This window comes from Scyliorhinus canicula, chromosome 5 (assembly GCF_902713615.1).
Source record: "Scyliorhinus canicula chromosome 5, sScyCan1.1, whole genome shotgun sequence".
Classification (NCBI taxonomy): domain Eukaryota; kingdom Metazoa; phylum Chordata; class Chondrichthyes; order Carcharhiniformes; family Scyliorhinidae; genus Scyliorhinus; species Scyliorhinus canicula.
Genome location: NC_052150.1, coordinates 232,377,126 through 232,401,061, shown reverse-complemented (window position 1 = coordinate 232,401,061; position 23,936 = coordinate 232,377,126). Strand labels below are relative to the sequence as shown.

General features: G+C 49.9%; 1 protein-coding gene across 3 annotated transcripts in view; it reads right to left on the bottom strand.

Moving 5' to 3' along the window:
• Positions 1 to 1,632: 1,632 nt before the first annotated feature.
• LOC119966675 (protein scribble homolog) overlaps positions 1,633 to 23,936 on the bottom strand; it is a 38,507-nt gene continuing 16,203 nt past the window's right edge. For 2 of the 3 annotated variants that reach the window (XM_038798734.1, XM_038798736.1), the window contains 2 exons: positions 9,169 to 9,220; positions 1,633 to 2,191 (listed from right to left, as the gene is read on the bottom strand). In XM_038798734.1, the coding sequence (XP_038654662.1) occupies positions 2,046 to 2,191; positions 9,169 to 9,220 (198 nt within the window). In that variant the 3' untranslated portion in view covers positions 1,633 to 2,045. Of the gene's footprint in view, positions 2,192 to 8,999; positions 9,021 to 9,168; positions 9,221 to 23,936 lie in introns of all 3 variants that reach the window. The other variant, XM_038798737.1, reaches the window with a different exon arrangement.

Below are 23,936 nucleotides of genomic sequence, written 5' to 3'. Positions count from 1 at the left end.
GCAGGGGCAATGCCAGGTTGGCATTTTTGGCACAGCATCTTGACTTGGAACTATATCACTATTCCCTCACCAGGCGGGCTGCCGCGGTTCATGAAGACAGCTCACCATCACCGTCTCAAGGCTCCCGGCCTGTTCAATTTTTTCTGATATATATACCCTTTGGATTCTGGGACCATCCTTGTTAAATCTTCTTCACATTTTCTCCAGTGCCTCGATAACTTCATTCATTTTTGAGATGTGAACGTTGTGGGAAGGCATTTCCATTCCTAATTTCAGTCTAAATTGCTGCAGTTCTAACAGCTGCATGTTAGAAGTACTTTTTGACTCAAAAACACTTGTACTTTGGGATGTCCTTGTGAAAGTTGCTATATAAATGCAAGTCACAATCAGATAAACGCAGGGAAACACTGAAAAATGGCACGGTAATTTATAAAATGAAAAGTAAACTTTAATGAACCCTGGAGCACAAAATATACTTCTTTGGTTGTAGAAATTCACTAGTTCCAGTCTGAGGTGAGCTGTCAGCCCAGGGAAGCAGCAAGCTGTTCCTGTTGAATGTAGTGACTGAGGCTCTCTCCTGTTCCAGGGATCGCCACTGATGTCCAAGGATAACTCCGTCCAGTTTCATAATTTATAATCAAACCCAGCGGGAAGATTTTCAGACTGTCCCGATCACTTTCATTCCCCATCCCATTAGTGATTTCAAAAACCCGACCGCAAATAACCCCAAATCATTTCTACCAAATTCACCTCATTAGCAGCACATTCAAAACCTGTGTGGATCTGGGAGAAGGTTTCTACAAAGAACATCAGTAAATATAATTTACACCCCCTCACTGGGAAAGGGGTGATAGGGAGATGGGGGAGGGCGTTGTACAGAGGTCACAACAATCCATTGCCCGTGACGTACCTCGTCAAGAGGGAGGTGTGGCTGCTCCAGGGACTCCGCCTCCTCAGCCCTAATGTCCAATCACTTAGAGGAGAGGATCAGACACAGATCCCAAGACCACCTATCACAACCTGCCCCACCCACTCTGGGAGCAACCTGGACCTCCCTCATTCCCCGTCTCTAGATCCAATTCTCAGACTAAAATCCGTGCTTGTTAAGAGAATTCTCCCCTCTTACCAGCCTGTCTGTCAAGGCCGCAGCTCGGTGACCCCAGTGAGGGAGGTGCCTGTGGGATTGATGACACCCACCCCATTTGTTGCTGAATGCAGACTCTTGTCCCTGATTTCAGCACACCCATCCTGGATAATCTGGGATGTCAGCTTCCTCGGACCCGGGATATGTTTTTAGTGTTAATTTAGTATCTTGCCCACACCCACCCCTCTGTGGAAGACAGACTGCCACAGGTCAGAATTAGTCCGTCCATCAGTTCTCCTGCCCTCCTCGATGCAGAGAGGGTGGGGGAGGGGGAAAACCACTTCCTGGGTCGAATATAATTCCCGATTCGCAGTTCCATCAGTCTCGCTCTCATCTGCTGTTGATTCATTTCTCTCTTTCGGGGTTTGGTGACTTCAACACAAAGTTGAGTCGAATGTTTGGCTGTGAAACCCGTGGTTCATGCTGCCTCCGTTACCACCGTCCTGTCATCACCGTGACTACCCGGTCATCCCCCCCCCCCCCCCCCCCCCCCCCCTCCCCTCCCCACCCACGAGGTTCCAGCTGGGAACCCCCTTCTCCATGCAATGCTTTCATTCCCGACAGTTTATTAACTACACCCCAAGATGCACAATCTGCCACCACTATGAAGCGCTAGGATCAGACTGCAGGTCCACACGCAGCCCCTAACCCTCTGGCAAGCTGAGGGGGGGGATCTGCAGCCCAGTATTTAACTACCAGGGGTGGTTTTGGGCCTGGAAACACCTCCCAGCCCCACCCCACTTTCTCATTAAAAACCGTATAAAATCCTACAGGATTAGTCTCTGCCACAAATTAAAATCCAATTCACCTAAAAACAGAAAAGAACACAGAGTCTGTGAGATGTGAAGTGCGAGTGAAGGCACGGTACTGGGAGGGCAATGGCTCCTTGCCAACACTCTTCTCACGTGGGCACCGTACTCTCTGTGCTCCGCACAGGAGGCTGTAATGAACGTTTGTGGCTGTATGTGGCCGGATTGCCCAGCGCCGTCAGTGTTGGCAACCGCCTGGTGTCTCCCATCCCCTCGCTGTCTTCACCAAGCCGGCTGACTGAGAGAGGGAGAGAGAGAGAATCCGTTAGAGGAGGTCAAAGGGCAAATCAAGTCAACCAGTGGCCAAGGAGCAGGACGGGCCAGCTATGGGATAGAAGGTTCCAGTCACTGACCCTGCTCCCAGAGCACTGTGATTATAAATGTCACTCCAGATTAAACTACAGAATCCATCAAAACATCACACAAGCAATTAAATAAGTTGAAGGTTATGTGATTATAGCAGCCATTTCACAAAGTTAATCAGTCCGTTTAATATCAGGCAGTTGGTAAGTTTTAAAAACAATAAACAAACAGCTGGCATTTGGAGAATTTAATTAAGGATGGGTAAGGCGTCCAGATTAATAAAAGGCATTCCCAACCAATCTCATCCCATTATTAATAAAAGTTTGGAGAACAGAAACAAGGCTCGATCAGGAGGACCTGAGTCAACTTGCTACGAGGACGGATAATTTTTCAGCTTGGACGATGTGGCCAATCCCAGCTCCAGGAGGGTCTAACGGTGGCCAATCCCAGCTCCAGGAGGGTCTGACGGTGGCCAATCACAGCTCCAGGAGGGTCTGACGGTGGCCAATCACAGCTCCAGGAGGGTCTGACGGTGGCCAATCACAGCTCCAGGAGGGTCTGACGGTGGCCAATCACAGCTCCAGGAGGGTCTGACGTTGGCCAATCACAGCTCCAGGAGGGTCTGACCGTGGCCAATCCCAGCTCCCCGAGGGTCTGACCGTGGCCAATCCCAGCTCCAGGAGTGTCTGACGGTGGCCAATCCCAGCTCCAGGAGGGTCTGACGGTGGCCAATCACAGCTCCAGGAGGGTCTGACGGTGGCCAATCCCAGCTCCAGGAGGGTCTGACCGTGGCCAATCACAGCTCCAAGAGGGTCTGGCGGTGGCCAATCACAGCTCCAGGAGGGTCTGACCGTGGCCAATCACAGCTCCAGGAGGGTCTGGCGGTGGCCAATCCCAGCTCCCAGATGGCCTGACGATGGCCAATCCCAGCTCCAGGAGGGTCTGACGGTGGCCAATCCCAGCTCCCCGAAGGTCTGACGGTGGCCAATCCCAGCTCCCCGAAGGGCTGACGGTGACCAATCCCAGCTCCCAGAGGGTCTGATGGTGACCAATCCCAGCTCCCAGAGGGTCTGACCGTGGTCAATCCCAGCTCCAGGAGGGTATGACGGTGACCAATCCCAGCTCCAGGAGGGTCTGACGGTGACCAATCCCAGCTCCAGGAGGGTCTGACCGTGGCCAATCACAGCTCCAGGAGGGACTGGCGATAGCCAATCCCAGCTCCAGGAGGGTCTGACGGTGGCCATCCCAGCTCCCCGAGGGTCTGACCGTGGCCAATCCCAGCTCCCAGAGGGATTGACGGTGGCCAATCCCAGCTCCAGGAGGGTCTGACGATGGCCTATCCCAGCTCCAGGAGGGTCTGACCGTGGCCAATCCCAGCTCCAGGAGGGTCTGACAGTGGCCAATCCCAGCTACAGGAGGGTCTGACGATGGCCTATCCCAGCTCCAGGAGGGTCTGACGGTGGCCAATCCCAGCTACAGGAGGGTCTGACAATGGCCACTCCCAGCTCCCCAAGGGTCTGACGGTGGTGAATCCCAGCTCCCAGAGGGTCTGACGGAGCCCAATCCCAGCTCCCCGAGGGATTGACGGTGGCCAATCCCAGCTCCAGGAGGGTCTGACGATGGCCAATCCCAGCTCTAGGAGGGTCTGACGATGGCCAATCCCAGCTCCCCGAGGCTCTGACGGTGGTGAATCCCAGCTCCCAGAGGGTCTGACGGAGCCCAATCCCAGCTCCAGGAGGGATTGACGGTGGCCAATCCCAGCTCCCCGAGGGATTGACGGTGGCCAATCCCAGCTCCAGGAGGGTCTGACGATGGCCAATCCCAGCTCCCCGAGGCTCTGACGGTGGCCAATCCCAGCTCCAGGAGGGTCTGACGATGGCCAATCCCAGCTCCAGGAGGGTCTGACCGTGGCCAATCCCAGCTCCAGGAGGGTCTGACGATGGCCAATCCCAGCTCCAGGAGGGTCTGACGATGACCAATCCCACCTCCCTGAGGGTCTGACGATGGCCAATCCCAGCTCCCAGAGGGTCTGACGATGGCCAATCCCAGCTCCCAGAGGGATTGCCGGTGACCAATCCCAGCTCCAGGAGGGTCTGACGATAGCCAATCCCAGCTCCCAGAGGGTCTGACGGTGGCCAATCCCAGCTCCCAGAGGGTCTGACGATGACCAATCCCAGCTCCCAGAGGGTCTGACGGTGGCCAATCCTAGCTCCCCGAAGGTCTGACGATGTGCCCAATCCCAGCTCCCAGAGGGTCTGACGGTGACCAATCCCAGCTCCCAGAGGGTCTGACGGAGCCCAATCCCAGCTCCTAGAGGGACTGACGGTGGAGAATCCCAGATCCCAGAGGGTCTGACAGTGGCCAATCCCAGCTCCAGGGGGTCTGACAGTGGCCAATCCCAGCTCCCAGAGGGATTGACGATGGCAAATCCCAGCTCCCAGAGGGTCAGACGGTAGAGAATCCCAGCTCCCAGAGTGTCTGACGGTGGCCAATCCCAGCTCCCAGAGGGTCCCCAACTCCAAATCATCTATGTAGATTGTGAACAATTGTGGGCCCAACACGGATCCCTGAGGGACACCACTAGCTACTGAATGCCAACCAGAGAAACACCCATTAATCCCCACTCTGCTTTCTATTAATTAACCAATCCTCTATCCATGCTACTACTTTACCCTTAATGCCATGCATCTTTATCTTATGCAGCAACCTTTTGTGTGGCACCTTTTCAAAAGCTTTCTGGAAATCCAGATATACCACATCCATTGGCTCTCCGTTATCTACTGCACTGGTAATGTCCTCAAAAAATTCCACTAAATTAGTTAGGCACGACCTGCCCTTTATGAACCCATGCTGCGTCTGCCCAATGGGACAATTTCTATCCAGATGCCTCGCTATTTCTTCCTTGATGATAGATTCCAGCATCTTCCCTACTACCGAAGTCAAGCTCACTGGCCTATAATTTCCTGCTCTCTGCCTACCTCCTTTTTTAAACAGTGGTCTCACGTTTGCTAATTTCCAATCCACCGGGACCACCCCAGAGTCTAGTGAATTTTGGTAAATCATCACTAGTGCATCTGCAATTTCCCTAGCCATCTCTTTTAGCACTCTGGGATGCATTCCATCAGGGCCAGGAGACTTGTCTATCTTTAGCCCCATTAGCTTGCCCATCACTCCCTCCTTAGTGATAACAATCCTCTCAAGGTCATCACCTGTCATAACCTCATTTCTATCAGTCACTGGCATGTTATTTGTGTCTTCCACTGTGAAAACCGACCCAAAAAACCTGTTCAGTTCCTATCAGGGGAAAACAGCAGCAGCCAGAGCAGTGGCACCACGGCTGGCTCTGATGTTCAGCAGGGAGGGTCAAAGTGCAGAAGAGCAATAGTCATAGGGGACTCAATAGTCAGGGGCACAGATAGGCGCCTCTGTGGACATGAAAGAGACCCCAGGATGGTATGTTGCCTCCCTGGTGCCAGGGTCCAGGATGTCTCAGAACGGGTAGCAGGCATCCTGAAGGGGGAGGGCAAACAGGCAGAGGTCATTGTACATATTGGTACTAACGACATAGGCAGGAAGGGGCATGAGGTCCTGCAGCAGGAGTTCAGGGAGCTAGGCAGAAAGTTAAAAGACAGGACCTCGAGGGTTGTAATCTCGGGATTACTCCCTGTGCCATGTGCCAGTGAGGCTAGAAATAGGAAGATAGAGCAGCTAAACACGTGGCTAAACAGCTGGTGTAGGAGGGAGGTTTTCTGTTATCTGGACCACTGGGAGCTCTTCCGGGGCAGGTGTGACCTGTATAAGAAGGACGGGTTGCATCTAAACTGGAGAGGCATAAATACCCTGGCTGCGAGGTTTGCTAGTGTCACACGGGAGGGTTTAAACTAGTATGGCAGGGGGGGTGGGTACCGGAGCAATAGGGCAGAAGGTGAAAGCATTGAGGGAGAACTAGGGAATAGGGCCAGTGTGGCTCTGAGGCAGAGCAGACAGGGAGATGTTGCTGAAAACAGCGGGTATGGTGGCCTGAAGTGCATATATTTTAATGTAAAGAAGTATTATGGGTAAGGCAGATGAACTTAGAGCTTGGATTAGTACTTGGAACTATGATGTTGTTGCCGTTACAGAGACCTGGTTGAAGGAAGGACAGGATTGGCAGCTAAACGTTCCAGGATTTAGATGTTTCAGGCGGGATAGAGGGGGATGTAAAAGGGGTGGCGGAGTTGCGCTACTGGTTAGGGAGAATATCACACCTGTACTACGGGAGGACACCTCAGAGGGCAGCGAGGCTATATGGGTAGAGGTCAGGAACAAGAAGGGGGCAGTCACAATGTTGGGGGTTTATTACAGGCCTACCAACAGCCAGCAGGAGATAGAGGAGCAGATAGGTAGACAGAGTTTGGATTGAGTAGGGGGATTGAGTTTCGGAGCCACAAGGTCATGCTGCAGCTGTACATAACTCTGGTGCGGCCGCACCTGGAGTACTGCGTGCAGTTCTGGTCACCACATTATAGGAAGGATGTGGAAGCTTTGGCAAGGGTTCAGAGGAGATTTACTAGGATGTTGCCTGGTATGGAGGGAAGGTCTTACGAGGAAAGGCTCAGGGACTTGAGGTTGTTTTCGTTAGAGAGGAGTAGGCTGAGAGGTGACTTAATAGAGACATATAAGATAGTCAGAGGGTTAGATAGGGTGGACAGTGAGAGTCTCTTTCCTCGGATGGTGATGACCAACACGAGGGGACATAGCTTTAAATTGAGGGGTGATAGATATAGGACAGATGTCAGAGGCAGTTTCTTTACTCAGAGAGTAGTAGGGGTGTGGAACGCCCTGCCTGCAACAGTAGTAGACTCGCCAACTTTAAGGGCATTTAAGTGGTCACTGGATAGACATATGGATGAAAATGGAATAGTGTAGATCAGATAGGCTTCAGATGGTTTCACAGGTCGGCGCAACATCGAGGGGCGAAGGGCCCGTACTGCGCTGTAATGTTCTATGTTCTATGAGTAAAAACAACAGGGTTTTTACTGTTTTTACAGGAGGTCCTGTCTTTTAACTTTCTGCCTAGGTCCCTGAGCGCCTGCTGCAGGATCACATCTCCAATACTGACTGGGACTCACTTAGTGCGAGGGGCCTGGACGGGGCAGAGTTTGTAAGAAGCATCCAGGAGGGGTTCTTAAAACAATATGTAGACAATCCAACTAGGGAAGGGGCTGTACTGGACCTGGTATTGGGGAATGAGCCCGGCCAGGTGGTAGAAGTTTCAGTAGGGGAGCATTTTGTGAACAGTGACCACAATTCAGTAAGTTTTAAAGTGCTGGTGGACAAGGATAAGAGTGGTCCTAGGGTGAATGTGCTAAATTGGGGGAAGGCTAATTATAACAATATTAGGCGGGAACTGAAGAACCTAGATTGGGGGTGGATGTTTGAGGGTAAATCAACATCTGACATGTGGGAGGCTTTCAAATGTCAGTTGAAAGGAATTCAGGACCGGCATGTTCCTGTGCGGAAGAAGGATAAATATGGCAAATTTCGGGAACCTTGGATAACGAGAGATATTGTAGGCCTCGTCAGAAAGAAAACGGAGGCATTTGTCAGGGCTGGAAGGCTGGGAACAGACGAAGCCTGTGTGGAATATAAGGAAAGTAGGAAGGAACTTAAGCAAGGAGTCAGGAGGGCTAAAAGGGGTCACAAAAAGTAATTACCAAATAGGGTGCAGGAAAATCCCACGGCTTTTTACACGTACATAATAAGCAAGAGGGTAGCCAGGGAAAAGGTTGGCCCACTGAAGGATAGGCAAGGGAATCTATGTGTGGAGCCAGAGGAAATTGGCGAGGTACTAAATGAATACTTTGCATCAGTATTCACCAAAGAGAAGGAATTGGTGGATGTTGAGTCTGGAGAAGGGCGTGTAGATAGCCTGGGTCACATTGAGATCCAAAAAGACGAGGTGTTGGGCGTCTTGAAAAATATTAAGGTGGATTAGTCCCCAGGGCCTGATGGAATCTACCCCAGAATACTGAAGGAGGCGAGAGAGGAAATTGCTGAGGCCTTGACAAAAATCTTTGGATCCTCACTGTCTTCAGGTGATGTCCTGGAGGACTGGAGAATAGCCAATGCTGTTCCTTTGTTTAAGAAGGGTAGCAAGGATAATCCAGGGAACTACAGGCCAGTGAGCCATACGTCAGTGGTAGGGAAATTACTGGAGAGAATCCTTCAAGACAGGATCTACTCCCATTTGGAAGCAAGTGGTCATATTAGTGAGAGGCAGCATGGTTTTGTGAAGGGGAGGTCATGTCTCAGTAACTTGATAGAGTTTTTCGAAGAGGTCACAAAGATGATTGATGCAGGTAGGGCAGTGGATGTTGTCTATATGGACTTCAGTAAGGCCTTTACGACCCCTTGCTCATCGGCCTGTAGTTCCCTGGATTATCCTTGCTACCCTTCTTAAACAAAGGAACAACTGAATGTTAAAGGGGAATGTTAAAAGCGAGATTCTTCCTGTTGGAGATGATCAATGCCCGGCAGGAATGCTGATTGCCACTTGGATTGAATATTACACAGAAGACCAGCATTTATTGTCTATTTCTTGGGCCAACATTATCCCCGTCACCTCTTTTAATTGTGGATTGGGTGCATGCTGAAGTTAGTGTCCAGGTGACACTCCACATGGCTCATCAGCTCAATCACAATCTCACCACAGGTATTGTGCAAACAGCAGGGTGATTACCAAACCCCATGTCCATCCATACCTCCTTAAAGCAGCGATTCTCCTGAATTAAAAGATCAAAGTGTCAGAGGGACATATGATCAGAGTGAGCAGAAAGACTGACTGTGAGCATACAAATCCAGAGGCAACAGGCCGCACTCACAGGGCATACCCAGCCATCCGACACCCTTCGGAGAGGGAGGAACACTCACCTGAAGTGCTGCCATCATCCACATACATCAGATCATCGATCAGGTCTGGAGACTGAAAGGAGAAAGGCACAGCTTTAATTCATTACCCACAGCAGCAGCAGCAGCAGCAGCAGCGTCGTGGTCTGGTCCCTGGGCCTCGACACAGCAGCAGATAAACAGAGACAGAACAGGGACAGACTGCGCTTCATACACACACAGTGCAGAGCCAACACCACTGTTCCCAGCTGCAGATCAATGTGAGGCACAGCCACTGTGAAAATGAAAAATGAAAATCGCTTATTGTCACGAGTAGGCTTCAATGAAGTTACTGTGCAAAGCCCCTAGTCGCCACATTCCGGCGCCTGTCCGGGGAGGCTGGTACGGGAATCAAACCGTGCTGCTGGCCTGCTTGGTCTGCTTTAAAAGCCAGCGATTTAGCCCAGTGAGCTAAACCAGCCCCTGCCGAGAACTGTTTTGAACAAATTATTTCCTCACTATTCGCTTCACAGGTTTCCCATCGCAGGTCAGGTCACGACGATACTGAACACCATTCCAGACGTTTCTGCGCAGTTGTTCGCTGAACAGATTTGTTAGAATGGTCGCACTTAAATCAATAGATTGATGGGGCAGTTCCTCACCTTTTGATTGACTGATTTCAGGGAAGAAACTGTGATTCTGGGTCACTGGACCATTGCTTTGTTTCAAAAACTCAGTCAAATCTAAAACACTGCCAAACTGTTAAACCGTGACTCGGTGCGGCACTCCCTCAGTACTGACCCTCTGACAGTGCAGCACTCCCTCAGTACTGACCCTCTGACAATGCAGCACTCCCTCAGTACTGACCCTCTGACAATGCAGCACTCCCTCAGTACTGACCCTCTGACAGTGCAGCGCTCCCTCAGTACTGACCCTCTGACAGTGCGGCACTCCCTCAGTACTGACCCTCTGACAGTGCGGCACTCCCTCAGTACTGACCCTCTGACAGTGCGGCACTCCCTCAGTACTGACCCTCTGACAGTGCGGCACTCCCTCAGTACTGACCCTCTGACAGTGCGGCACTCCCTCAGTACTGACCCTCTGACAGTGCGGCGCTCCCTCAGTACTGACTCTCTGACAGTGCGGCACTCCCTCAGTACTGACTCTCTGACAGTGCAGCACTCCCTCAGGACTGACCCTCTGACAGTGCGGCACTCCCTCAGTACTGACTCTCTGACAGTGCGGCGCTCCCTCAGTACTGACCCTCTGACAGTGCGGCACTCCCTCAGTACTGACCCTCTGACAGTGCGGCACTCCCTCAGTACTGACCCTCTGACAGTGCGGCACTCCCTCAGTACTGACCCTCTGACAGTGCGGCGCTCCCTCAGTACTGACTCTCTGACAGTGCGGCACTCCCTCAGTACTGACTCTCTGACAGTGCGGCACTCCCTCAGGACTGACCCTCTGACAGTGCGGCACTTCCTCAGGACTGACCCTCTGACAGTGCGGCACTCCCTCAGTACTGACCCTCTGACAGAGCGGCACTCCCTCAGTACTGACCCTCTGACAGTGCAGCACTCCCTCAGTACTGACCCTCTGACAGTGCAGCACTCCCTCAGTACTGACCCTCTGACAGTGCAGCACTCCCTCAGTACTGACCCTCTGACAGTGCGGCACTCCCTCAGTACTGACCCTCTGACAGTGCGGCTCTCCCTCAGTACTGACCCTCTGACAGTGCAGCACTCCCTCAGTACTGACCCTCTGACAGTGCGTTACTCCCTCAGTACTGACCCTCTGACAGTGCGGCACTCCCTCAGTACTGACCCTCTGACAGTGCGGCATTCCCTCAGTACTGACGCTCTGACAGTGCAGCGCTCCCTCAGTACTGACCCTCTGACAGTGCGGCACTCCCTCAGTACTGACCCTCTGACAGTGCGGCACTCCCTCAGTACTGACCCTCTGACAGTGCGGCACTCCTTCAGTACTGACCCTCTGACAGTGCAGCTCTCCCTCAGTACTGAACCTCTGACCCTGCAGCACTCCCTCAGTACTGACCCTCTGACAGTGCGGCGCTCCCTCAGTACTGGCCCTCTGACAGTGCAGCACTCCCTCAGTACTGACCCTCTGACAGTGCAGCACTCCCTCAGTACTGACCCTCTGACAGTGCAGCACTCCCTCAGTACTGACCCTCTGACAGTGCGGCACTCCCTCAGTACTGACCCTCTGACAGTGCGGCACTCCCTCAGTACTGACCCTCTGACCCTGCAGCACTCCGTCAGTTCTGACTCTGATATAGGAACAAAAATAGAAATTAGGAGCAGGAGGAGGCCATTCGGCCCTTTGAGCCTGCTCTGCCATTCATTCTGATCGTGGCTGATCATCAGATTCAATACCCTGATCCCGCCTTCCCCCATATCCCTCGATCCCTTTATCCCCAAGAGCTGTATCTAATTCCTTCCTGACATTACACAACGTTTTGATCCCAACTACTTTCTGTGGGAGTGAATTCCACAGATTCCCCGCTCTCTGGGTGAAGACATTTCTCCTCAGCTCAATCCTAAAAAGTTTACCCCTTATCCTCAAACTATCACCCCTAGATCTGCCCCCCCCCCCCCCCCCCCCTCTCCCACCACCATCGGGAACATTCTTTCTGAATCTACCCTGTCTAATCCTGTTAGAATTTTAGAAGTTTCTATGAGATCCCCTCTCACTCTTCCAAACTCCAATGATATAGTCTCTTGACAGATTATTGATTTATTCATGGTTTTAGGTGGTAATTGAATCCATATCTAAAGAGTGAAATTATTAACAGTGTCTTGACTGTGAAAATGCAGTAATTGTTTTAGGTAATGGCTCAACTATTGAACTCTAGTGTCTTAACTCTGGCAATGTAGATATTGTTTCAGTGAATGTTTCAGATAATAATTGACTATTGTATTTCAGTGTATTCAGCAGTAAGAATGGATCAACTAACTAGTTACAGCAATGTATACGGCCAGCAGTGGCTTCAGAAATCTAGTTTCATGAGACTGCGCATGTAGACACTGAGCTAACTTTGATGGACACCAGTCAATCTTAAGTAATGGGCAATGTTTGATTGATAAATCATCCCCTAAGTAAGAGGGACAATTAGAAGCCAATGAGAGTAAATGAGGGATTAGACCAGAGATCAGGATTCCCTTAAAAGTAGGACCTTGTGGTCTAAGTCTTGTTCCTGTATTTCTGCCTTCCTGAATTCTTGAATCATCTATCCATTTGTTTAAAAGTGATTTCTTATGCTTATGTTTAATGCTTTTTTTGCCATGTATGTGTATTTGACCCGTTTTTGTATTGTTTAATTCTTTGACGAGGTGACCAAGCATGTGGATGAAGGTAAAGCAGTGGATGTAGTGTACATGGATTTTAGTAAGGCATTTGATAAGGTTCTCCATGGTAGGCTTATCCAGAAAGTAAGGAGGCATGGGATAGTGGGAAATTTGGCCAGTTGGATAACAAACTGGCTAACCGATAGAAGTCAGAGAGTGGTGGTGGATGGCAAATATTCAGCCTGGAGCCCAGTTACCAGTGGCGTGCCGCAGGGATCAGTTCTGGGTCCTCTGTTGTTTGTGATTTTCATTAATGACTTGGATGAGAGAGTTGAAGGGTGGGTCAGTAAATTTGCAGACGATACGAAGATTGGTGGAGTTGTGGATAGTGAGGAGGGCTGTTGTCGGCTGCAAAGAGACATAGATAGAATGCAGAGCTGGGCTGAGAAGTGGCAGATGGAGTTTAACCCTGAAAAGTGTGAGGTTGTCCATTTTGGAAGGACAAATATGAAAGCGGAATACAGGGTTAACGGTAGGGTTCTTGGCAATGTGGAGGAGCAGAGAGATCTTGGGGTCTATGTTCATAGATCTTTGAAAGTTGCCACCCAAGTGGATAGAGCTGTGAAGAAGGCCTATGGTGTGCTAGCGTTCATTAGCAGAGGGATTGAATTTAAGAGCCGTGAGGTGATGATGCAGCTGTACAAAACCTTGGTCAGGCCACATTTGGAGTACTGTGTGCAGTTCTGGTCGCCTCATTTTAGGAAGGATGTGGAAGCTTTGGAAAAGGTGCAAAGGAGATTCACCAGGATGTTGCCTGGAATGGAGAGTAGGTCTTACGAGGAAAGGTTGAGGGTGCTAGGCCTTTTCTCATTAGAACGGAGAAGGATGAGGGGCGACTTGATAGAGGTTTATAAGATGATCAGGGGAATAGATAGAGTAGGCAGTCAGAGACTTTTTCCCCAGGTGGAACAAACCATTACAAGGGGACATAAATTTAAGGTGAATGGTGGAAGATATAGGGGGGATGTCAGAGGTAGGTTCTTTACCCAGAGAGTAGTGGGGGCATGGAATGCACTGCCTGTGGAAGTAGTTGAGACGGAAACATTAGGGACCTTCAAGCGGCTATTGGATAGGTACATGGATTACGGTAGAATGATGGAGTGTAGATTAATTTGTTCTTAAGGGCAGCACAGTAGCATTGTGGATAGCACAATTGCTTCACAGCTCCAGGGTCCCAGGTTCGATTCCGACTTGGGTCACTGTCTGTGCGGAGTCTGCACATCCACCCCGTGTGTGCGTGGGTTTCCTCCAGGTGCTCTGGTTTCCTCCCACAGTCCAAAGATGTGCAGGTTGGGTGGATTGGCCATGATAAATTGCCCTTAGTGTCCAAAATTGCCCTTAGTGTTGGGTGGGGTTACTGGGTTATGGAGATAGGGTGGAGGTGTTGACCTTGGGTTGGGTGCTCTTTCCAAGAGCCGGTGCAGACTCGATGGGCCGAATGGCCTCCTTCTGCACTGTAAATTCTATGATAATCTATGATTAATCTCGGACAAAGGTTCGGCACAACATCGTGGGCCAAAGGGCCAGTTCTGTGCTGTATTTTTCTATGTTCTATGTTCTTAATATTTTGTTTCTAAGAATTGACTCAGTTCTTATGCGAGTGTATTAAAGTGAAATTAGCAATAAAGTTGTATTGGAGACACCTCCAATCAACTGGACAATTAACTCTTATTAAAAGGTAAAACAAGAGCCCCAACATCTCTAATCATAGATGATAGAATTTACAGTGCAGAAGGAGGCCATTCAGCCCATTGAGTCTGCACCGGCCCTTGGAAAGAGCACGCTACTTGAGCCCACGCCTCCACTCTAGCCCCATAACCCAGTAACCCACCCTGACCGATTGGGCACTGAGGGGCAATTTCACATAGCCAATCCACCTAACCTGCACAGATTTGGACTGTGGCAGGAAACCGGAGCACCCGGAGGAAACCCACGCAGGCACGGGGAGAACATGCAGACTCCGCACAGACAGTGACCCAAGGCCAGAATTGAACCCGGGACCCGGAGCTGCTAACCACTGAGCCACCATCTCCTCATATCACGGTCAGCCTGGAATCAGCTTGGTAAACCTTCGCTGCACTCCATCGAGAGCAAGAACATTCTTCCTCACTAACGAGTCTTACAACACCAGGTTAAAGTCCAACAGGTTTGTTTCATACACGAGCTTTCGGAGCTGCGCTCCGAAAGCTCGTGTTTGAAACAAACCTGTTGGACTTTAACCTGGTGTTGTAAGACTTCTTACTGTGCCCACCCCAGTCTAACGCCGGCATTCTTCCTCAGAGAAGGAAACCAAAACTGCACACAATACTCCAGGTGTGACCTCACCAATGCCCGATACAATTGCAGTAAAACATCTCTATTCCTATACACAAATCCTCTCGCTATGAAGGCCAACGTCCCACTTGCCTTCTTGACTGCCTGCTGTACCTGCCGCTTACTTTCAGCGACTGATGTACGAGGACACCAAGGTCTCGCTCAGTATCCACATTCTAAATTTATGCCCATTCAAATAATAATCTGCCTTCCGATTTTTCCTACCAAAGTGGATAACCTCACATTTATCCACATTGTACTGGACCTGCCGTGCACGTGCCCACTCACTCAGTCTGTCCAAATCCCGCTGAAGCATCTCTGCATCCTCCCCACAGCTCACCCTCCCATGCGGGATGATATAGTTTGGTATCTGACTAATGAAGTGTACATGTTGTTTGGGAAGGACAGGCAGCTATGAAAAGGTGGAGGGGCAACTCTGTTAACTGTGCAGAAGCGATTCGGGTTGAGATGAGAAATTATAAAAGCAAGGAGTCACTTGTGGATGTGGTATACAGGCCCTCTAACAGTACCCAGAGCATACAGGCCCTCTAACAGTAACCACAGGCCCCCTAACAGTACCCAGAGAGTACAGGCCCTCTAACAGTACCCAGAGAGCATACAGGCCCCCTAACAGGACCCAGAGTATACAGGCCCTCTAACAGTAACCAGAGAGCATACAGGCCCTCTAACAGTACCCAGAGTATACAGGCCCCCTAACAGTACCCAGAGTGTACAGGCCCTCTAACAGTACCCAGAGAGCATACAGGCCCCCTAACAGTAACCACAGAGTGTACAGGCCTCCTAACAGTACCCACAGAGTGTACAGGCCCTCTAACAGTACCCAGAGAGCATACAGGCCCCCTAACAGTAACCACAGAGTGTACAGGCCTCCTAACAGTACCCACAGAGTGTACAGGCCCTCTAACAGTACCCAGAGAGCATACAGGCCCCCCAACAGTAACCACAGAGTGTACAGGCCTCCTAACAGTAACCACAGAGTATACAGGCCCCCTAACAGTAACCACAGAGTATACAGGCCTCCTAACAGTAACCACAGAGTATACAGGCCCCCTAACAGTAACCACAGAGTATACAGGCCTCCTAACAGTAACCACAGAGTATACAGGCCCCCTAACAGTAACCACAGAGTATACAGGCCTCCTAACAGTAACCACAGAGTATACAGGCCTCCTAACAGTAACCACAGAGTATACAGGCCTCCTAACAGTAACCACAGAGTGTACAGGCCCTCTAACAGTACCCAGAGAGCATACAGGCCCCCTAACAGTAACCACAGAGTACACAGGCCTCCTAACAGTAACCACAGAGTGTACAGGCCCTCTAACAGTACCCAGAGAGCATACAGGCCCCCTAACAGTACCCACAGAGTGTACAGGCCCCCTAACAGTACCCAGAGAGCATACAGGCCCCCTAACAGTACCCAGAGAGCATACAGGCCCTCTAACAGTACCCACAGAGTGTACAGGCCCTCTAACAGTACCCAGAGAGCATACAGGCCCCCTAACAGTAACCACAGAGTATACAGGCCTCCTAACAGTAACCACAGAGTGTACAGGCCCTCTAACAGTACCCAGAGAGCATACAGGCCCCCTAACAGTAACCACAGAGTATACAGGCCTCCTAACAGTAACCACAGAGTATACAGGCCCCCTAACAGTAACCACAGAGTATACAGGCCTCCTAACAGTAACCACAGAGTATACAGGCCCCCTAACAGTAACCACAGAGTATACAGGCCTCCTAACAGTAACCACAGAGTATACAGGCCCCCTAACAGTAACCACAGAGTATACAGGCCTCCTAACAGTAACCACAGAGTATACAGGCCCCCTAACAGTAACCACAGAGTATACAGGCCTCCTAACAGTAACCACAGAGTATACAGGCCTCCTAACAGTAACCACAGAGTGTACAGGCCCTCTAACAGTACCCAGAGAGCATACAGGCCCCCTAACAGTAACCACAGAGTACACAGGCCTCCTAACAGTAACCACAGAGTGTACAGGCCCTCTAACAGTACCCAGAGAGCATACAGGCCCCCTAACAGTACCCACAGAGTGTACAGGCCCCCTAACAGTACCCAGAGAGCATACAGGCCCCCTAACAGTACCCAGAGAGCATACAGGCCCTCTAACAGTAACCACAGAGTGTACAGGCCCCATAACAGTACCCAGAGAGCATACAGGCCCTCTAACAGTAACCACAGAGTGTACAGGCCTCCTAACAGTAACCACAGAGTGTACAGGCCTCCTAACAGTACCCAGAGAGCATACAGGCCCCCTAACAGTAACCACAGAGTATACAGGCCTCCTAACAGTACCCACAGAGTGTACAGGCCCTCTAAAAGTACCCAGAGAGCATACAGGCCCCCTAACAGTAACCACAGAGTATACAGGCCTCCTAACAGTAACCACAGAGTATACAGGCCCCCTAACAGTAACCACAGAGTATACAGGCCTCCTAACAGTAACCACAGAGTATACAGGCCCCCTAACAGTAACCACAGAGTATACAGGCCTCCTAACAGTAACCACAGAGTATACAGGCCCCCTAACAGTAACCACAGAGTATACAGGTCTCCTAACAGTAACCACAGAGTATACAGGCCTCCTAACAGTAACCACAGAGTGTACAGGCCCTCTAACAGTACCCAGAGAGCATACAGGCCCCCTAACAGTAACCACAGAGTACACAGGCCTCCTAACAGTAACCACAGAGTGTACAGGCCCTCTAACAGTACCCAGAGAGCATACAGGCCCCCTAACAGTACCCACAGAGTGTACAGGCCCCCTAACAGTACCCAGAGAGCATACAGGCCCCCTAACAGTACCCAGAGAGCATACAGGCCCTCTAACAGTAACCACAGAGTGTACAGGCCCCCTAACAGTACCCAGAGAGCATACAGGCCCCCTAACAGTAACCACAGAGTGTACAGGCCTCCTAACAGTACCCAGAGAGCATACAGGCCCTCTAACAGTAACCACAGAGTGTACAGGCCTCCTAACAGTAACCACAGAGTGTACAGGCCTCCTAACAGTACCCAGAGAGCATACAGGCCCTCTAACAGTACCCAGAGAGCATACAGGCCCCCTAACAGTACCCACAGAGTGTACAGGCCCCCTAACAGTAACCACAGGCCCCCTAACAGTAACCACAGAGTACACAGGCCCCCTAACAGTAACCACAGAGTATACAGGCCCCCTAACAGTAACCAGAGTGTACAGGCCCCCTAACAGTACCCAGAGAGCATACAGGCCCCCTAACAGTAACCACAGAGTGTACAGGCCTCCTAACAGTAACCACAGAGTGTACAGGCCCTCTAACAGTAACCACAGAGTGTACAGGCCCCCTAACAGTAACCAGAGTGTACAGGCCCCCTAACAGTAACCACAGAGTATACAGGCCCCCTAACAGTAACCAGAGTGTACAGGCCCCCTAACAGTAACCACAGAGTACACAGGCCCCCTAACAGTAACCACAGAGTATACAGGCCCCCTAACAGTAACCACAGAGTATACAGGCCCCCTAACAGTAAACACAGGCCCCCTAACAGTAACCACAGAGTATACAGGCCCCCTAACAGTAAACACAGGCCCCCTAACAGTAACCACAGAGTGTACAGGCCCCCTAACAGTAACCACAGGCCCCCTAACAGTAACCACAGAGTGTACAGGCCCCCTAACAGTAACCACAGGCCCCCTAACAGTAACCACAGAGTATACAGGCCCCCTAACAGTAACCACAGAGTATACAGGCCTCCTAACAGTAACCACAGAGTGTACAGGCCTCCTAACAGTAACCACAGAGTATACAGGCCCCCTAACAGTAACCACAGAGTATACAGGCCTCCTAACAGTAACCACAGAGTATACAGGCCCCCTAACAGTAACCACAGAGTATACAGGCCTCCTAACAGTAACCACAGAGTATACAGGCCCCCTAACAGTAACCACAGGCCCCCTAACAGTAACCACAGAGTATACAGGCCCCCTAACAGTAACCACAGAGTATACAGGCCCCCTAACAGTAACCACAGGCCCCCTAACAGTAACCACAGAGTATACAGGCCCCCTACCAGTAACCACAGGCCCCCTAACAGTAACCATAAGAACATAAGAACTAGGAGCAGGAGTAGGCCATCTGGCCCCTCGAGCCTACTCCGCCATTCAATTAGATCATGGCTGATCTTTTGTGGACTCAGCTCCACTTTCCGGCCCGAACACCATAACCCTTAATCCCTTTATTCTTCAAAAAACTGTCTATCTTTACCTTAAAAACATGTAATGAAGGAGCCTCAACTGCTTCACTGGGCAAGGAATTCCATAGATTCACAACCCTTTGGGTGAAGAAGTTCCTCCTAAACTCAGTCCTAAATCTACTTCTCCTTATTTTGAGGCTATGCCCCCTAGTTCTGCTGTCACCCGCCAGTGGAAACAACCTGCCCGCATCTATCCTATCTATTCCCTTCATAATTTTAAATGTTTCTATAAGATCCCCCCTCATCCTTCTAAATTCCAACGAGTACAGTCCCAGTCTACTCAACCTCTCCTCATAATCCAACCCCTTCAGCTCTGGGATTAACCTAGTGAATCTCCTCTGCACACCCTCCAGCGCCAGTACGTCCTTTCTCAAGTAAGGAGACCAAAACTGAACACAATACTCCAGGTGTGGCCGCACTAACACCTTATACAATTACAACATAACCTCCCTAGTCTTAAACTCCATCCCTCTAGCAATGAAGGACAAAATTCCATTTGCCTTCTTAATCACCTGTTGCACTTGTAAACCAACCTTCTGTGACTCATGCACTAGCACACCCAAGTCTCTCTGAACAGCGGCATGCTTTAATATTTTATCGTTTAAATAATAATCCCGTTTGCTGTTATTCCTACCAAAATGGATAACCTCACATTTGTCAACATTGTATTCCATCTGCCAGACCCGAGCCCATTCACTTAACCTATCCAAATCCCTCTGCAGACTTCCAGTATCCTCTGCACTTTTCGCTTTACCACTCATCTTAGTGTCATCTGCAAACTTGGACACATTGCCCTCGGTCCCCAACTCCAAATCATCAATGTAAATTGTGAACAATTGTGGGCCCAACACGGATCCCTGAGGGACACCACTAGCTACTGATTGCCAACCAGAGAAACACCCATTTATCCCAACTCTTTGCTTTCTATTAATTAACCAATCCTCTATCCATGCTACTACTTTACCCTTAATGCCATGCATCTTTATCTTATGCAGCAACCTTTTGTGTGGCACCTTGTCAAAGGCTTTCTGGAAATCCAGATATACCACATCCATCGGCTCCCCGTTATCTACTGCACTGGTAATGTCCTCAAAAAATTCCACTAAATTAGTTAGGCATGACCTGCCTTTTACGAACCCATGCTGCGTCTGCCCAATGGGACAATTTCTATCCAGATGCCTCGCAATTTCTTCCTTGATGATAGATTCCAGCATCTTCCCTATTACCGAAGTTAAACTCACTGGCCTATAATTTCCTGCTTTCTGCCTACCTCCTTTTTTAAACAGTGGCGTCACGTTTGCTAATTTCCAATCCACCGGGACCACCCCAGAGTCTAGTGAATTTCGGTAAATTATCACTAGTGCATCTGCAATTTCCCTAGCCATCTCTTTCAGCACTCTGGGATGCATTCCATCAGGGCCAGGAGACTTGTCTACCTTTAGCCCCATTAGCTTGTCCATCACTCCCTCCTTAGTGATAACAATCCTCTCAAGGTCCTCACCTGTCATAGCCTCATTTCTATCAGTCGCTGGCATGTTATTTGTGTCTTCCACTGTGAAGACCGACCCAAAAAACCTGTTCAGTTCCTCAGCCATTTCCTCATTTCCCATTATTAAAACTCCCTTCTCATCCTCTAAAGGACCAATATTTACCTTAGCCACTCTTTTTTGTCTTATATATTTGTAAAAACTTTTACTGTCTGTTTTTATATTCTGAGCAAGTTTACTCTCATACTCTATCTTACTCTTCTTTATAGCTTTTTTAGTAGCTTTCTGTTGCCCCCTAAATATTTCCCAGTCCTCTAATCTCCCAGCAATCTTTGCCACTTTATATGCTTTTTCCTTCAATTTGATACTCTCCCTTATTTCCTTAGATATCCACGGTCGATTTTCCCTCTTTCTTCCGTCCACACCACAGAGTATACAGGCCCCCTAACAGTAACCACAGAGTATACAGGCCCCCTAACAGTAACCACAGAGTGTACAGGCCCCCTAACAGTAACCACAGGCCCCCTAACAGTAACCACAGAGTATACAGGCCCCCTAACAGTAACCACAGGCCCCCTAACAGTAACTACAGAGTATACAGGCCCCCTAACAGTAACCACAGAGTATACAGGCCCCCTAACAGTAACCACAGAGTGTACAGGCCCCCTAACAGTAACCACAGGCCCCCTAACAGTAACCACAGAGTATACAGGCCCCCTAACAGTAACCACAGGCCCCCTAACAGTAACTACAGAGTATACAGGCCCCCTAACAGTAACCACAGAGTATACAGGCCCCCTAACAGTAACCACAGAGTGTACAGGCCCCCTAACAGTAACCACAGGCCCCCTAACAGTAACCACAGAGTATACAGGCCCCCTAACAGTAACCACAGGCCCCCTAACAGTAACCACAGGCCCCCTAACAGTAACCACAGGCCCCCTAACAGTAACCACAGAGTATACAGGCCCCCTAACAGTAACCACAGAGTATACAGGCCCCCTAACAGTAAACACAGGCCCCCTAACAGTAACCACAGAGTATACAGGCCCCCTAACAGTAACCACAGAGTATACAGGCCCCCTAACAGTAACCACAGGCCCCCTAACAGTAACCACAGAGTATAAAAAAGACAGTGAGGTTTGCGCACAAACAGTTTGAAAGAGCACATCCGAAGTGAGGCACAGACGGAGTGGATGTGAACGTAGAACATACAGTGCAGGAGACCATTCGGCCCATCGAGTCTGCACCGACCCACTTAAGCCCTCACTTCCCCCTATCCCCGTAACCCCTCCTAACCTTTTTGGTGATTTAGAGCAATTTATCATGGCCAATCCACCTAACCTGCACATCTTTGGACTGTGGGAGGAAACCGGAGCACCCGGAGGAAACCCACGCAGACATTGGGAGAACGTACAGACTCCGCACAGACAGTGACCCAGTGGGGAATCGAACCTGAGACCCTGGCGCTGTGAAGCTACAGTGCTATCCAATTGTGCTACTATTTTGGATACTGTTGAGGGGAATGACCCCTCGGGAAAGCAGCAACAGCCAAACTCGTGGCACCAAGGTTGGTTCTGCTGCAGAGGGGAGGAGTGAAAAGTGTGGGACTGCAATAGTTATAGAGGATTCGATTATAAGGGGAATAGATAGACGCGAGTCACAGAAACATAAAGTTTATAGCATGGAGAGACGCCCTTTGGCCCATCGTGTCGGAGCGGACATTAATACCTGTCTACTCTCATCCCATTTTCCAACACGTGGTCCGTCGCCTCCGGAATGTGGCGACTAGGGGCTTTTCACAGTAACTTCATTTGAAGCCTACTTGTGACAATAAACAATTTTCATTTCATTTTCATTTCATTTCCAGCGCTCCCCTAAATACTTCTTTAAAATTGGGAGGGTTCCCGTCTCCACCGCCCTTTAGAGCAGATTCCCACCAACCCCAGGGTGAAAAACGTTTTCTTCACATCCCCTTGAAACCTCCTGCCCCTCACTGTAAATCTATGCCCCCTGGTCATTGATCCGTCCTCTGAGGAGTAAAGTATCTTCCTATCCACCCTGTGTGTTCCTCACAATTTTATTTACCCCAATCCTCCTCAGTCTTCTCTGCTCCAGGGAAAACAACCGCAGCCTAACCAGCCTCTCTTCACAGCCGGAACACTCCAGCCCAGGCACCATCCTGGTGAATCTTCTCTGCACCCCCCAGTGCAATCACATCCTTCCTATATCCTTCCAGAACTGCACACAGTGCTCCAGCTGTGACCTAACCAGCTCCAGCATAACTTCACTGCTCTTACATTCAAATCCTCGATTAATAAAGCCAAGAAACCCATTGGCCTGCTTAACCACCTCTCTAGGTTAAGGGGGGGTTATTGGGTTACGGGTATAGGGTGGATACGTGGGTTTGAGTAGGGTGATCATGGCTCGGCACAACATCGAGGGACGAAGGGCCTGTTCTGTGCTGTACTGTTCTATGTTCTACCTGTTCTGCTGACTTCAAAGATAACAGCAATGTAGGTGTGCCTACAGCACGCGGACTGCAGGGGTTCCAGAAGGCAGCTCGTCTGCAAGGACAATTTGGGATTTGAGAAGACTGCTTCAGCCAGTGAAGCACAGATCCCCTGTACAAATTGACACAAAATCATTTTGCCAGGGCATCTTCTAGCCCATTCTTGCTCTGATTTTCCCAGTCTACAGGAAGCTCAAGCTCCATAAAATGATTACATTAACAGCATTAATTGACCTTGAAAATGTTGTGTTGAACCGTTGCATTCATTCAGCTGCAGGTATACCCACAGTGCTGTGAGACCGAGAGTTCTAACATTGTGAGCCAGTGACAGTGAAGGAATGGCGATATCTTTCCAAGTCAGGATAGTGAGTGGCTTGGAGGGGAACCTCCAGGTGGCGGGGATCCTGCTGTCTTCATTCCTTCTAGTCAGGAGAGGTTGCGGGCCTGGAAGGTGCTGTCAAAGTGGTCATGGTGAGTTGCAGCAGGGCATGTGGAGGTGGATGTGATGGTGGTACTAATTTCAGATTTACAGTATTGTATATGTGCAGTGAGGGGCAAAATGCTGGGTTACTGTGTATGACTGCTGTTTTTAAAAATCCTGGTTTGCAAGATAGCTGGGATTTTTGAAGCCAGAGGTACAATTAAAGCATTGTAAAAGCTTGGCCGAATGGACTTTTATTTATATTAAGAGGGTTCCCTGTGGGGTAGATAATTAGAGACATTGTGCTCAGTTAGGAATATGATGCGGTTAATGGGCGGGGCCTGGGGCTGAAGCAGTCAGGTATGGAGGTGTCAGTTTAGTTTTAGATTCATAGAATTTACAGGGAAGAAAGAGGCCATTCGGTCCATCAAGTCTG